Source organism: Paramisgurnus dabryanus, chromosome 22 (genome assembly GCF_030506205.2).
Source record: "Paramisgurnus dabryanus chromosome 22, PD_genome_1.1, whole genome shotgun sequence".
NCBI lineage: Eukaryota > Metazoa > Chordata > Actinopteri > Cypriniformes > Cobitidae > Paramisgurnus > Paramisgurnus dabryanus.
In genome coordinates, this window is record NC_133358.1 from 1,830,474 (window position 1) to 1,845,605 (window position 15,132).

Below are 15,132 nucleotides of genomic sequence, written 5' to 3' on the forward strand. Positions count from 1 at the left end.
AAAACAGAGAAGTATCATCATGTAATCCATTGATTTCAACAATGTAACTATTCTAAATACCAACTATTTAAATTGTAACAGAATACACTTACTCATAATTTGTATTCTGAATACGTATTGGCGATACATGTACCTTATTCCGTTACTCCCCAACACTGGCAGTGACTGAGGTGTCATTAATCAAGGCATCTTTCATCCAGTTGCTCCCCAGGTGCTGCAGTATGGTTTAACATACACTGATCACAACTTAACTTCAATATCCTGTTTGACCACTGGTTTTTATTAAAGTCACATGACTGTTACAAAAAAATACACAAAACCAGTTGGTCTGATCTGACTGGATATCATTTCTAGTGTAGTGAAAATAACACATGAGGGTGGCCCAGATTTGGCCCAGTGATGATGTCAGGTAAGACAGGACACGAATCCAGGCGCAGACAGTAATAGAAAAAAACACTGAACTTTATTTAATAAAACAGAAAAAAAACACCCACGTGGGGGCAAACAACACCAAACAAACTGACTCTAAATAGAAGAGAAATAATGAGGGGAACGTCTCGGTTACGGATGTAACCCTCGTTCCCTGAAGGAGGGAACGGAGACGTCACGTCGTGACCGACGAATTGGGAACTCGCTTAGAGAGACCAATCTGCTTCGTATACTACTAAAACGCCAATGAACTTGGCATTGAGATATTTGCATAATGCTGGCGCCGCCCCGCCAGGTGCCTTTATAAGCAGCAGGTGCAAATAGGGAAATTAGCTTCTTTTCGCTGAGAAAGCCGGGAGAAAGTGATCGGTCGATAAACAGCAGGGAGCAGCCCTGTGGCGACGGGACGTGACGTCTCCGTTCCCTCCTTCAGGGAACGAGGGTTACATCCGTAACCGAGACGTTCCCTTTCAGTCGGTCACTACGACGTCACGTCGTGACCGACGAATTGGGAATCCCTACCAAAACGCCACTAGGGGCTGACCTCTTCCAGTGTCTGCGTAAAGCCCTCCGGTTCCACTTAAGGAGGAGGAGATAGGTTTTAAGGCAGAAGGCCGGGCACTAGATGTTCCTTTAACCCCACAGAAGTGCCAGCGACTGGGAAGCGCCCTACCTGAGCGGGATAGGAACGCTGCGGAAGCCACCGCCCGTCTTAAGGGCTAATGGTGGGCGAAGTCAACCGTAGTTGAGGAATAAAGACAGCCGTGGCTGTGTAAGCAAAGCAGTGCTCTGCTAAGGGAAACGTGGGCTGGTAGGATTAACCCCACGGAAAAATACTCACAAAGGAACCCGGTGGGACACAATGTGGAGCCCGAGCCAGACACGTAGGTTCGCGAGGATACAGCTAGTGAAAGGCTGACAGCCAATGCTCCGCAACAAAGGCTGCCAAGGCAGCGGAGGAAGAACAATTCAAACCATTACGCATTTTTGTTCTGAAGGCCTTCCATACTGACACAGTTATGAAGCATCAGTTGGAGGCTGCAAGCCGACCTGCGAGACTGCTCTCCGTGCTCCCCCTGGTGAGGAAAGAACACGAGAGGATACAGGCTCGATACGAACACTGTAAAATCTAGTGAACGTATTAGGTGTCGCCCAACCAGCAGCTCTACAGATGTCTGTTAGCGAGGAACCACGAGCTAAAGCCCAAGATGAGGCAACACTCCGTGTGGAGTGCGCTCTCAAATTAAAGGGGCAAGGAATACCCTGAAGATTATAAGCCAGGGCGATAGTATCAACTATCCAATGAGACATCCTCTGCTTAGTGACAGCTTTTCCTTTCTGCTGGCCACCATAACAAACAAAGAGCTGGTCTGAGGTCCTGAGGCTTTGCGTGCGATCCACGTAGAGTCGCAGTGCGCGTACGGGGCACAACAAAGCCATGGTTGGGTCTGCGTCCTCCGGGGGCAGCGCTTGCAAGCTCACCACCTTATCTCTGAAGGGAGTGGTGGGAACTTTGGGCACGTAGCCTGGTCTGGGTCTCAGTGAGACAGCAGGACCAAACTAAAAGCACGAATCGTCAACAGAGAATGCATGTAAATCCCCTACTCTCTTCATGGAGGCCAATGCTATCAGGGTCAGAGTTTTCATTGATAAAAACATCAGACTCGTAGACTGCAAAGGCTCAAAAGGGAGACCTGAAGGCTTCAGCACCATGGACAGGTCTCAGGAGGAAAGAGGGAGGGCGCGAGGGGTTTAGCCTGCGAGCGCCTCTTAAAATGTAATAATTAAATCATGCTGGCCAACTGATCTGTCGTTGATAAGTGAGTGATGAGCAGAAATAGCGGCGATATCAACTTTAATGGCGGAGGGACAGCCTACCATCTAACCTATGTTAAAGATATAAAAGCACAATGTTAATGGGCATTCTCTGGGGTCCTCGCGTTGCGAAGAGCACCGAAGCGCGTAAGCCCGTCTTGTGAACGGTGCTCGAACCGCGTCGATGGTGTTAGATACCGCTTGCGATAAATCACCTAAACCTTGCGCGCGCTCAACGACCATACATGGAAATCCCACAGGTCGGGGCGCGGGTGCCATAATGTGCCCCTTCCTTGAGAAAGAAAGTTTTTCCTCAGGGGAAATTGTCAGGGAGGGGCTGTCGCGAGGAGCATTAACTCTGAATCCAATTCCTGGTAGTCCAGTACGGGGCGACTAATAAAAGGCTCTCCTCGTCCTGCCTGACTTTGCACAGTGTCTGCGCAATAAAGCTCACTGGAAGGAATGCGTATTTACGCACCCCCCGCGGCCAGCTGTGTGCCAACGCATCCACGCCGAGGCTGCCCTCGGTTAGTGAATAAAATAGGCGACAGTGGGTATCGTCCGGCGACGCAAACAGATCTATCTACGCACAACCGAACTTCTTCCAAATTAGCTGGACCGTCTGGAGGTGGAGTCGCCATTTGCCGGGGGCGCAGCTCGGGAAGCGCGTCTGCCGCTGTATTGAGCGAACCCGGGATGTAAATGGCACGAAGGGACCTCAGATGCTTCTGACTCCAAAGGAGGAGATGACGAGCGAGATGCGACAGGTGACGAGAGCGCAAAACCGCCTTAACGGTAAATAACGCAACAGTCGCAATGTTATCGGTGTCGGCTAATACATCCTTCCCTCGCATCTCCATAGCGGAGCGTACAAGTCCCAGATATACAGCGCACCGCTCGCGGCAGTTGGGGTGCTATGCACACCCCTGAGACTGCAAGCCCGTCATACGTGGCTGATCATCCCGTGCTGAGGGCATTGCAATATACAGAATGCCAGGAGACCCCCCAGGGGCATATCTTCTATCGGAAATGCCGGGTCTACCACAGGGAAAAATTTAAATGACACGCAGGTGCAATGTTTACACGGTGTATGTCGGTGTGCCACGCTCTCCTCGAGACTCGATCGTAAGCCAATGCTGAAGCGGTCTCATATGAAGCAGCTCGGGCGGCGTCACAACCGAAGCATGCTGTCATATGTCCAGGAGCTTCTGAAATTGTTTCAGAGGGACCGCGTACTTCCCTCGAATTAAACCGAGGCAAGTCAGAACTGACTGGTTGCGCGCTCTTGTTAAACACGCCAATTAGTCGACCGAGTCTTATTTCCATACTGAGAAAAAGGATCCTCTGCACGGGGCAAAGTTGCTCTTTCCCAGTCGACCTGAAGACTTAAACGAGCGAGATGCCGAAGTATTAACTCTCTGTGTTCGCGCACGTCTGCCAAAAACGGGCTATTATAAGTCGACGTAGAAAAAAGCAGAATGCGAACAACGCTCTCTCGCTGACATTTTAATGCCGGGGCATGACCTAGGAGATCGCCTCAGTCTGCGCAGCGGAGCTGTACGACTCCCCTGGCTCGCCGAAGAGGCCGGTCTGTGAGACAGGAGCATTCAAGTTGTTCTCGTCTGCGTCCGTCATGTCAGCCAGACACAGCCAAAGGTGGCGATCTTGAACCACTGTGGTGGACATCGCACGACTGAAGGTCGCGGCCTCCCTCGTAAATCCTTGGTGAGCCTGCAGCAACGTTATTGCGTGCAGGGCCGAAGCCGCCTCTCCGGCATGCCTGATGGGCAGCGTCCGTAACCGGACGACTGTCTACAAACACGGGAGGGAAGGGTTGGGTGGTCCCTCCAGGAACACATCCCGCTCCACTGAAGGGGTCCCCGCCTTTAGCGGCTCTGTTGGTGAGGGAGGTGAGGGGTGAAAAGCTGAACGGCCGGATGGCCGCAAATCACGTCAGCTCTTCGTGCCGTCGGGAAAGAAAGGCACAGGAGGAGAGGACCGAGAGGCCCGAGCAGCTCCGAAGTACCAATCCTGTGGGCGGGACGGTTCGGGCGGAGAGGGGTTAACCTTTCCAACTCTACTGTCTCCGCCGCTCGAGCGGGCACGGCCGCCATCTCCGGAACGACTCTGCCTCGGAGGAAAAATGGACACCCCTCTGATGCTGCAGAAGTGACGGGACCAGAAGGAGGTCCAATGGATTCGGCAGACATCGTAGAACACGACTCTGCAGTCTCCACCGGAGCCTCAACCGGCTGAGGATGAGAAGGCCGGTAGGTGGAGGACGCATCCTCCGTCCTACTCAGCGTAGTGACGCGAAGGGCGCCCTGCGAGCGCTTGACAGCCGCACCATGGCGGCGTCAGCACTGCAAAGGCGCGGACAGCGTTCCCGTAGAAACGACAGTCGTCTCCGCAATCCAAGAGGGTTATGCTCTCACAGAGAGAACAGAAACTCTCCATGAACGCAGCCCCGGAGTGCTCGATGCCTGAGCACGAAGACAGCGCTCGTGACCGTCACTGGAACCCTTATACTTCTCGCATCCAAGATCGCACGGGCGAAAAGCTATCCTGAAAAGGACGCTGATCTCCGCATATACGAGAGAGTGGCTGCCTTTAACAAGGCACAAAGCTCTCTCGTATCACTCTTTTAGGGAAATTCACTCAGATGCTTAGTTGATGAGCGCACAGGAAGGCAACGCACACACTAAACTCAAAACAATAAACAGATGTAGAGCCGTGGAATAAGCGAAGCGTCCGCTGTGATACTGCTAGTTCAACCAACTTCAGCAATCAAATCCCAACAGAGTAAAGTAGCTTCTCAGTAGCAGATAAAGCCGGCTTTCGAAGCGAAAAAGCTAATTTCCCTATTTGCACCTGCTGCTTATAAAGGCACCTGGCGGGGCGGCGACAGCATTATGCAAATATCTCAATGCCAAGTTCATTGGCGTTTTAGTAGTATACGAAGCAGATTGGTCTCTCTAAGCGAGTTCCCAATTCTTCGGTCACGACGTGACGTCGTAGTGACCGACTGAAAGGGAACAGGTGACAATAATACAACAAATGAGACAGAGGATTACAAGGGAGCGTATTGCATATTCTGATGCAGTTAAACAGTGATATTTCCTAACGTTTCTTAATCTGTAGATTTCTATTCTTCTAGAGTCTATAAAAAAAGAATAAGTGAGGCTTTTGAACTATAGTGTATTAAACATTGGTATTTTTTATTGTGCTTCAAAACACCTACTGACTTAAATGGCTTATTGTTTTGCAAAAGATAATCTTCCACTTCTGTTGATCAGGTTGTTAACTAAACTGCTGAGATTAAAGCATGGATCTGCGACCACAGGGAGGGATGGAGAACTGGAGGACACTATTCAGGAGCTGGAGTCTCGTATAGTTACTCTAGAGAGCCAGAAGGGGGTGCTGCAGAGTAAACTCAATTTAGCCAAGCAAAACATTTTGGACCTGGGCATTAGAGCCCATAACAGACCACGAACAGGTTAAGTCACAACATTTGCCATTGTTATCAACTAAAATTGATAATACACATTTACAAACATATGCCTTTTTTTTTTTTACAACATATTGTACCTTGGTTTCTATGTCCTATAGTACCATCATCTCTTTTTGAAGGGATGGTTTATGTGTAGCTACTCTAAGTCTGATTAGGTGATCCAACAAAAATACATATTCTCTCTTTCTTCCTTACTTTCAGGGCGAGCTGTGGATGGGGATAGAGGAGTCAGACGTGCAGCCCAAACCGCTCCTGCCCGCTGTAGCCTCAGTTCAGTGGATGAGACCAGAGGAGAGATAGACAGATTGTAAGTTCGCCTGTGTGTGTTTATGATCATATTATTATTGTGGGCAGATGGACAAACAACACACAAAAAATGTTACAACAAAGTAACATCGTTGAGCTTTTTTATTATGGTGATACCTGCATGCATTGCAACATAAAGCTTTTCATATAATTCTCACAATTTTTGAGATTCATACACTGGTCATTGATGTCTGTGTCTAAATTAAGTCATGCTTTGGTTAAGATTATGTGTTTGAAAACACTTCAAATTAATATTGTTATGCTGTAATTCTGCTTCATCTCAAGTAGTATTTTAATGCTCTAAAGAATGTTTTGTAAAGTGCTTTCACCCTTCATTAGTTTTGTTTCTCAGTGACTGCAACTGAGGCTTATATTTCATTTTACAGGTATTTTCATTTTTTAATCGTTGCCACAAATTAAGAAATTGCTGTCATTATAAGATTTTCAAAATAAATTAAACATCAAACACAGAAGTCTTACACAATATTAATGATGTATAGTTTGTTGAGTACAATCATTTACATGAATCAACAGTTTTAAAAAACTGGACGTTTTAATGGGAATGTTACCTGGGATACTATTATTGAGCTTTTAAAACAGGATATTTTTGCATTGCAGTTTATTATCTAGCTTACACTTGTCTGTATATTGGCTTTACCACATGTTTCTAATATTCTGGTGTTTATTTTCTGTTGCAGCAGATCTGCCATCATAGAAACGCAACAAGGGAGGGTGGCAGAGCTGGAGTTTACAGCTCAGTCTCTTAGTGAAACACTCAGAGACAAAGAGAAAGAAACTGAGGGTACCCTGAAAGATCTACGCAGACAACAAGTGGACAGATACAGGTTAAAAAATAATAAAATAAATATATAATGGATACTGATTCAGAAATAATAAGCACTTATGTCTGGCATTATGCAATTTCCTGTTCAAATAAGCTACAGTGAATAAATAATATTAAAAAAAAACACAGAAGTGGTAAAAATATATTTTTAAACTCCTTTTCACAGGCTCACCATAAAAGATAATGTGGATGTGATCAAATTGCAGAAGCAGCTCTCTGAAAAGAGTGCCACCCTTCTGGTTATACAGGAGAAGTTCACTGTTCTTCAGGAGGTGAGATGTGTTTAGTAGCTATAGTCTCTCTGCTGTACTAATGCTATGGGCTTTAGGCATTTTTTGGTTTCATTCTTTTTATAGTGACTTTTATAATGCTTAAATCAAGTAAAATGTAAATTTTAGAGGCATTCTGAAAATGTCGTTTTTATCCAAGGTCAATTTACATCCTCCTGTTATCAGTTGGGAGAAAGTAATCTGAAATGAAATCCAAAAAAAGTCCAACTCCAAATTGTAAGAAATGTATATCTTTGATTTCATAATAATAATAATAATAATAATAATATGTTTATTTTTTATAGCGCCTTTCAAGAACCCAAGGTTGCTTCACAATGTGGGCCTTATACAAATAATAAGACAAATATACAGACCAACTGCTTATTATGACAGACAAACAAGCAGCAGGCAGATGGAGACAAGCAAACACTGATCAACATAAATCAAAGAAAACAAATAACAAATAACCTAACATACATTTTGATGAATTATAGAAATAAAGTAAAGATGAAAAGTGTTAAACAGAGAAAACTGAGTTATTTATTGAGCAATGTGAAGAGATGAGTTTTAAGTTGTTTTTTAAGGGTCTGGAGGGTGTCGGACGCACGAAGATTAGGTGGCAGCTTATTCCATGCCGTAGGGCCTGCAACACTAAAAGCCCTACCACCCAGAGTCGAGTTTGAACCTGGGTACAACGAGCAGATTGTCAGTGCTAGATCTAAGGGCCCTAGTCGGAACGTATGGTTGCACTAATTCAATGAGGTATTTGGGTGCCGGGCCATGACATGCTTTATATACCAGGACTAGTGCTTTGAACTGGATGTGATATATGACAGGAAGCCAGTGAAGTTGGTGAAGGATCGGGGATGTGGGTATATTTTTTATTATATGTGAGGGCTCGTGCAGCAGAGTTTTGTACCATTTGAAGTCGATGGATTTCTTTGATGTGTAGGCCAATGTATAATGAGTTACAAAAATGCGTAAGTGTGAATGACAGTTTCCACATCTAGAAAGCTAAGAGAGGGGCGTACACGAACAATGTTCCGCAGGTGAAAGAAACATGATTTTACAGTCTGGCTAATCTGGGAATGAAAGCATATAGCATGGGGTCAAACAAGACTCCCAGATTCCGCACAGTTTTTGAAGGTCTCATTTGAACACCATCAATATCAATAAAAATGTCATGTTCAGGCGGTCTCAATGATTTGGGGCAAATCAGCAAGATTTCAGTTTTCCAGCATTAAGCTGTAAGAAGTTATCAGACATCCATGTTTTAAGTTCATGAAGGCAGGAGCTAACATAGGAGGGTGGACAAGATGAGTTGGGGTTGATCGTAAAATAAATTTGAATATCATCAGCGTAGCTATGAAAATTGAGACCATGCTGTCTGATGATCTGGCCTAGGGGTAGCAGGTAAATTAGAAATAAAAAAGGACCAAGTACAGAACCTTGAGGTACACCCTGAGAAACAGTGACAGTGCGGGATCGTTGCTTACCTATTCTAACAAATTGATAAATATCTGATAAATACGAAGTCAACCACTTAAGAGCCCCACCAGTGACCCCTATTGCAAACAGACGAGAAAGAAGTGTAGAGTGGCACACAGTGTCAAATGCTGCACTGAGGTCAAGAAGAACCAGTATACTTTGAGCACCAGAGTCAGAAGCAAATAGGAGATCATTTAACGACTTTAAAAGAGCTGTTTCTGTGCTGTGATATGGACGGAAACCAGATTGGAGTGGTTCAAAGAGATTATGTCTCTCTAAATGTGACTGCAGTTGTGCCGCAACTACCTTCTCAAGTAGCTTGCCAACAAAAGCGAGATTTGAAATTGGTCTATAATTGTTCTGAATGGTGTTATCGAGGCCAGGCTTCTTGAGAATTGGAGTGATGGCCGCTACTTTTAGATTAAGCGGAACATAGGCATTGGCTAGAGATCGGTTTGTAATGTGAGTAATAGGTTGAATAAGTTTGGGCAGAGTAGTTTTTAGAAGGTATGTTGGGATAGGATCAAGTATACAGGAGGAAGAATTTGATTTAATAATCAGTTTTTCAACCTCGGGTGTATTTGTGAGTGAAAAGGTCTCTAGCGGACAATCTATCAGATATGAAGTTGAGGGGGATGTGGCAGGAGAAGAAAAAGATTGATAGATGATCTCAATTTTTTTGTAGAAAAAAAGACTGAAAGTTTTCACAAAGTTCATCTGAACCAGTAATAACTACAGTGGATGGTTTGACCAGTTTATTTATCTCAGAAAAAAGAGCTTCATGGCAATGCTTTGAAGATTTGAAATTAATATTAACTAATAAATGCTGTATAAGTGCGGTTCTTTATTAGATTCATGTTAACATGTAGTAAAACCAACTTACTGATAATAGATCATGGGCGGGGAAAGATCTTCACAGAACTTAACGTGTTTTATGCATATACTCCTTCCTCAAAAGCAATGTGCCTGAAACGCTAAAGTGCCTAAAAGACAATGGGATTGAGTCTGTTGTCTCCTCTCTTTCTCAACTCCTTAAAATGTATGCAATATTTATGTTACATGTCTCCACATCTACAGTTGAATGGTCATTTTCAAAGTGAAAGTTTGTTAAATCCATTCTTTTTAGGATTTGCGAGTGGGGGTTGGGCGCGTTCATGACTCGTTCAGAAAGCACGGAAGGGAGGGGGAGGGAAGGAGTTAGCTATGCTCCGTTTTTTTTTTGACAACACTTCGAACGTCAAAAAGAAGTTACATCACACAGATTCGCTTACACTGTCAGAAATAAAGGTACAAAACTGTACCTTTTCTGTCACTGGGGCTGTACCCTTTCAAAAAGTACAACTTTGCACCTAAGGATTTCATTTAAGTACCTCAGAAGTACATACTGGGACCAAAGAGAGCTTATAGTAACTCAAAAATACATTTTAGTATCTCACATGAACATACTGGTACTAAATGTTTACATATCTGTACCTAATGGTCCATACAATTACCTTTTTAAAGGGTGCTGCCCCACTGACAGCTAGGGTACATATTTTGACTTTTTTCTAACAATGTAGGTCCTTAAGGTACAGTAATCTACCCAAAATTGTATTCTGTTTTGTATTCCTGTAAAGGTATCAAACAGAAACTTAGGGTACAGCCCCAGTGACAGAAAAGGTACAGTTTTGTACCTTTATTTCTGACAGTGTAGAGCGCCTTTAAGGTCATAGGTTACTATCAAAACCTAGTGGCTCAAAAATTAAACTACACTGAACTACACTGGAAACAGTACATGGGTAGTTTGGCCTGTCACGATAGCTACTTTTCATATGTCGGTAAGCCGTTTGGATTTATTTTGTGAAGGATGGACGCACTTTTTTTGGACTTGAAGGTCGTGGATTATGGGTGGACCCCGTAACATTACATTTAATCAACTGAAAGATCTAAAACATTTTATAAAATATCCGAAATGTGTTTGTCTGATAAACGATGGACATATGCAACTCGGACAGCTTGGGGGTGAGTAAATCATGGGTTTAATATCATTTTTGGCCGAACTATCCCTTTAAACATTAGTTCGGAGATGAGAGACAAAGAGAGCGGGAGAACTTTTAGCCTACATTAACACCAACAACATTATAGATGAGAATCAAGGTCTACATCAGTTCACAGTTAAGAAAAAACGGATAAAAGATGAGAAACGTGTAAAGGATACAAGTTTGTAGATTGCCCTGCCTCTCATCTTATAACAGTATGCTATCTAGATATAACTTATTTTATATGTATGTGCCTAGAAAAGGGGGTTGTATGATTCTTTGGTTCATAACTTCCTATTCTAAAGTTTCATCAATTGTGCAATGACACGTGCAGCAACTTCATAGAGTAAAGTCTATTTAGTATTTTTCAGTAATGCAGTTATTTTGGAAAAAATTTGAATAATTGCATTGCAGGCTGATTTAGGCCAAAAGAATTTGCAGTCAGTGGTTACAGTGCTCCTAATTAAAAAAAAAGTTTGGAGCCCTGAATGACTATAGTCCAATAATATATATATATATATATATATATATATATATATATATATATATATATATATATATATATAAACTGTTTTTTGGGGGGGGCACTTGAAATTTGGTCACCCTGAGGCACTTCACTGTGTTAATCCGGGCCTGATGGTATGAACAGTTTGACCCCATGCTCCACGTGCACCCGATAGTCATTCAATGTTTACAAACCTTGAAGGGGTCTATAAGGACTTCCACTGTACTCCCGGAACTCGTTACGCATCAGATTCAGAAGCTGAAAAAACTTTCCCAAACTTGTAGGAAAGAGGAGGAGCGTGTTTGGACTAGAAATACTCAATTGTAATACGTCCAACAGCTTTTTTGACCTTTGCCCTTGTTTAGCATGCGGAATCCAACTCTTTAACTGTGTTAATAAATTAGAATGCATGAAATACAGTTAGAATTAATTCTTCTTCAGGAATGGTATTGTGTTACTGTCGTATTTTAAGCGCTATTATGTTTAGCCATTAAAACCTTTCACCATTTTTTTCTTCTCCCTATAGGCTTATGAGAAGCAGCTTGAGGAGGTGAGCAATTATCATTTTCGATAAATACATGAACATGAACATTCACTGATAAAGCTGGGAAGTATTGAAGAAGTCATGTTCTTAACTCCAACAAAGAATGCACCATTTACCATCTGCTATAGCTTTAACACAGAGAATGTTAGTCACATACACATGTTAAAGAGTTTTAAGAGTGAATTGTTGTATAAACCATATTTGAATAACTTAAAATGTCAACTGCTGAGATCCAAGCTATGCACTGTATTTTTACAGGAATGCTGCTGTAAACCAAATGACCAATCACATTTTAAACACCAAGTTTCTACTCTCATTACAATTAGCTGAAAGTGTATGTTATTGAGCTCATTCTTTATCAAAACAGATGTGTTGTCCTTAAAATTGATGAAAGAAGATGAAAGATATTTAAATTACAGGGTCAAGAACCGCAGGAAACACTGATCACCATTATGATTTCATTATAAAGGCTAAATCATCAGTAAACGAATCACTTAATTATGTAATTAACTGCAACACTGCATCAATTTTACTTTTTACACATTTAGTGTGGGGTTATGTGTAAGCTGTAAAGATGGGTATTATGCATTTTGTCCAGCTGAGCTCACCCTAACATCCAATGTAATCCTGCTTGACAGTCATAAGGTGAATGACATGGGTCTTTTATGAAAACATGAACATTCACAATTGGCAACCCAGCCAATAATGTCAATATAGCACCTCCACAGAGCTTGAAAATGGGACCCAGAAGGTATTGCATACAGTAGCAAGAAAAAGTATGTGAATCCCTAGGAATAAAGTGATTTGCAATTAAATGTGATTTAATTGATGCTCATCTAGGTCGCAACATTAGACAAACATAATTTGCATAAGCTGACATCACACAAATAATTCTATTTTTTTGTGACTTGTTTGAAAACACTCATTAAAGATTCACAGAGCTGGAAGAAAGTGTAAGTGAACTCATAGACTAATTACTTTAATGAAAGATTTGTGTCAGAAGCTAAAACTGGAGTCCTATTAATATAATTCGTTTAAATGTGTGGTTTAGTGCAACTTTGATTGATTAAAAGACACTTAAACATTTTAAGATTGCTGTCCTGAAGAAGCATACTGTAAGCTCTTATGAACCATGCCTCTCTAAAGATATCTGATCAAGGTTACACTGTAAAAAATAAAAAGTTGACTTAACTTAAATTTTCGAGGCAACTTGCTGCACAGCTTTTTTGAGTTTACTCAACTCTTGGATGATGTAGTTCACCTAACTCAATTTACTGAGTAATGTCAACTTACACCAACAAGTTGAACCAACTTAAACTGATTAGGCTATTAGCAAATTTCTAAGCTTACTCAACTAGTGACTTAAGGCCTCTCAACTATTACAACTGTATAAACACCATTCCAGCATCTATCACTAAACACCAGACACAAGTTGGTTATCTCTTGTGTTTCTATATAGCTCAGTGGTAGAAAATTGTGTTTGCATTGCAAAAGGTCATGGGTTCAAACCTAGGAAAACAAGTACTGATAAAATGTCTAGCTTTTAATGCAGTGTAAGTCGCTTTGGATAAAAGCATCTGAATGTTTTGGACCGTGGGAGTGAACCCACAATGTCACAGAGAGAACATGCAAACTCCACAAAGAAAGGTCTCCTAAACAAAGTCTTTGTCTGACTTAGCCCTTGCTTAAACCAGAGACCTTTTTGCTTTGAGGCAACAATGATGCGCACTAACTCACTGTGCTGCCCTCTACACTGAACACACACTTCTCAATCATGGTAACAATGAACAAACATAATTCTTTAAAAAATACTCTAAATACAACATAACTAACATTAACAACATAACAACATAAATAAAGCCAGCAAACATTAAAACAGTCATCTCTTTTAGTAAATATTAACCAAAGAAGTGAACATGTCGCAATGTATGCTATGAACCATTCCGACCATTGTTTTTTTTTTAAATTGCTTGTTCAGATTACTCAGTTTGGCAAGTTGGGTGAACGAATTGGACAAAAACTTTTACATCTAAGTCCAGTCAACAAAATAATATTTGTTAGCTGAATGATTATGCTCTTTTCATTCAGTGAACACAAAATAATCAACTGACGCCCTTCAACAAGGAAATCTTTGTTCAAGTTACTTAATGTTCTTTGTTGAATGAAAATTTTAAAGTTGGATTTTTTACAGTGTACTTATAAGGCACAATGCAGAATACTCAATAAAGTAAAGAAGAACCCATGAGTAACAGCTAAAGGCTTAGAGACAGTAGCGTAACGAGCCAACACCGGGCCCCTAAGCAGGATTATCAAGGCGGGCCCTTAACTACAGCACGTAATGTGACGCAATGTCCACAAGCAGGCTACAATGAATGGGACAGGACAGGATCATAGAGACATGAGATGACTGACAAAATCAGAAATAGCCTACGCGCACCACAACAAAAACACAACATCGGTGACAGCGCACCAAACAACACTGCTGGTGACAGCACACTATAACATTTTGTTACTCACTGCTATGACTACACACACACATACACCTAGGTCTAAATACATAAAAAAGATGCTCACTTACATTCAGGGGTTAAATTGGGATTTGTTATGTGGGGGGGCTCTGCGGGGAGGGGTACTTCGATGGGTAACATGTTTAATACTGATGACAGCAAAGCCACTGGTGTGTTTCAATGACATTCTGGACCTCTGATAGGATTTGATAAGTTTCAGCTTAAAAGCTGTGCCAGAGGTTGACCCCAAATATTTTAAAAAGAGCATCTGAATTTTAAATTATGCAAATCTATGAGTTTGACACCCTATATCCATTTGTTCCACATGTCATTATGCACAATTGATCAAACTTTAAAGGAAGTTAAAAGAATTAACCTCCTTGAATAATTCTAGGCATAAGATACCCAAAAAGACTCTTACATGTCTTAAAAATTAGCCATAGAGATTCCCTATGCTGGTCAGCAGCTAAAACAATCATATAGTTAGGTTTGATTTGTGTAATCAAAATACATTATTTTATTAAACTATGCCTATACAATGAGTTATATCCAGTGTTATGCAGTTAACATACTGTAATTAAATGTGAGTGACAAATACTTTAATTCTTTACACGTTACTAGTCTTCTATTAGGTTTTCTCGACGTGGGCACAGGGCACCATTCTTACCTCTCTCTCTCGCTCTCTCTCTCCTCTACAATGTCAAATGATCCTGTGTGAGAGCGCGTTCTTGCAGTTGAGTTTTTTCGCTTGAGTTGCATAACTTGCGCGAAGACGCGTTTAAAGGGGAAAGCGCGTGTTTTCGCGCCAATTGGGCCGCCCAATTCGCGTCATTTGCATCGCCCTGTGAGAACGCACCTGGTTGCGTCTTTGCATTGACTTTGTATGTAATCTGTTC

At 42.1% G+C, this 15,132-nt stretch overlaps 1 protein-coding gene across 1 annotated transcript in view; it reads left to right on the forward strand.

Annotated features, from left to right (window-relative positions):
* Positions 1–15,132, forward strand: part of LOC135777747 (protein fantom-like) — a 60,608-nt gene that overhangs the window by 1,619 nt on the left and 43,857 nt on the right. The window contains exons 4-8 of the mRNA XM_073813185.1: positions 5,541–5,740; positions 5,957–6,062; positions 6,760–6,906; positions 7,072–7,177; positions 11,712–11,735. Coding sequence (XP_073669286.1) covers positions 5,541–5,740; positions 5,957–6,062; positions 6,760–6,906; positions 7,072–7,177; positions 11,712–11,735 — 583 coding nt within the window. The remainder of the gene's footprint in view (positions 1–5,540; positions 5,741–5,956; positions 6,063–6,759; positions 6,907–7,071; positions 7,178–11,711; positions 11,736–15,132) is intronic.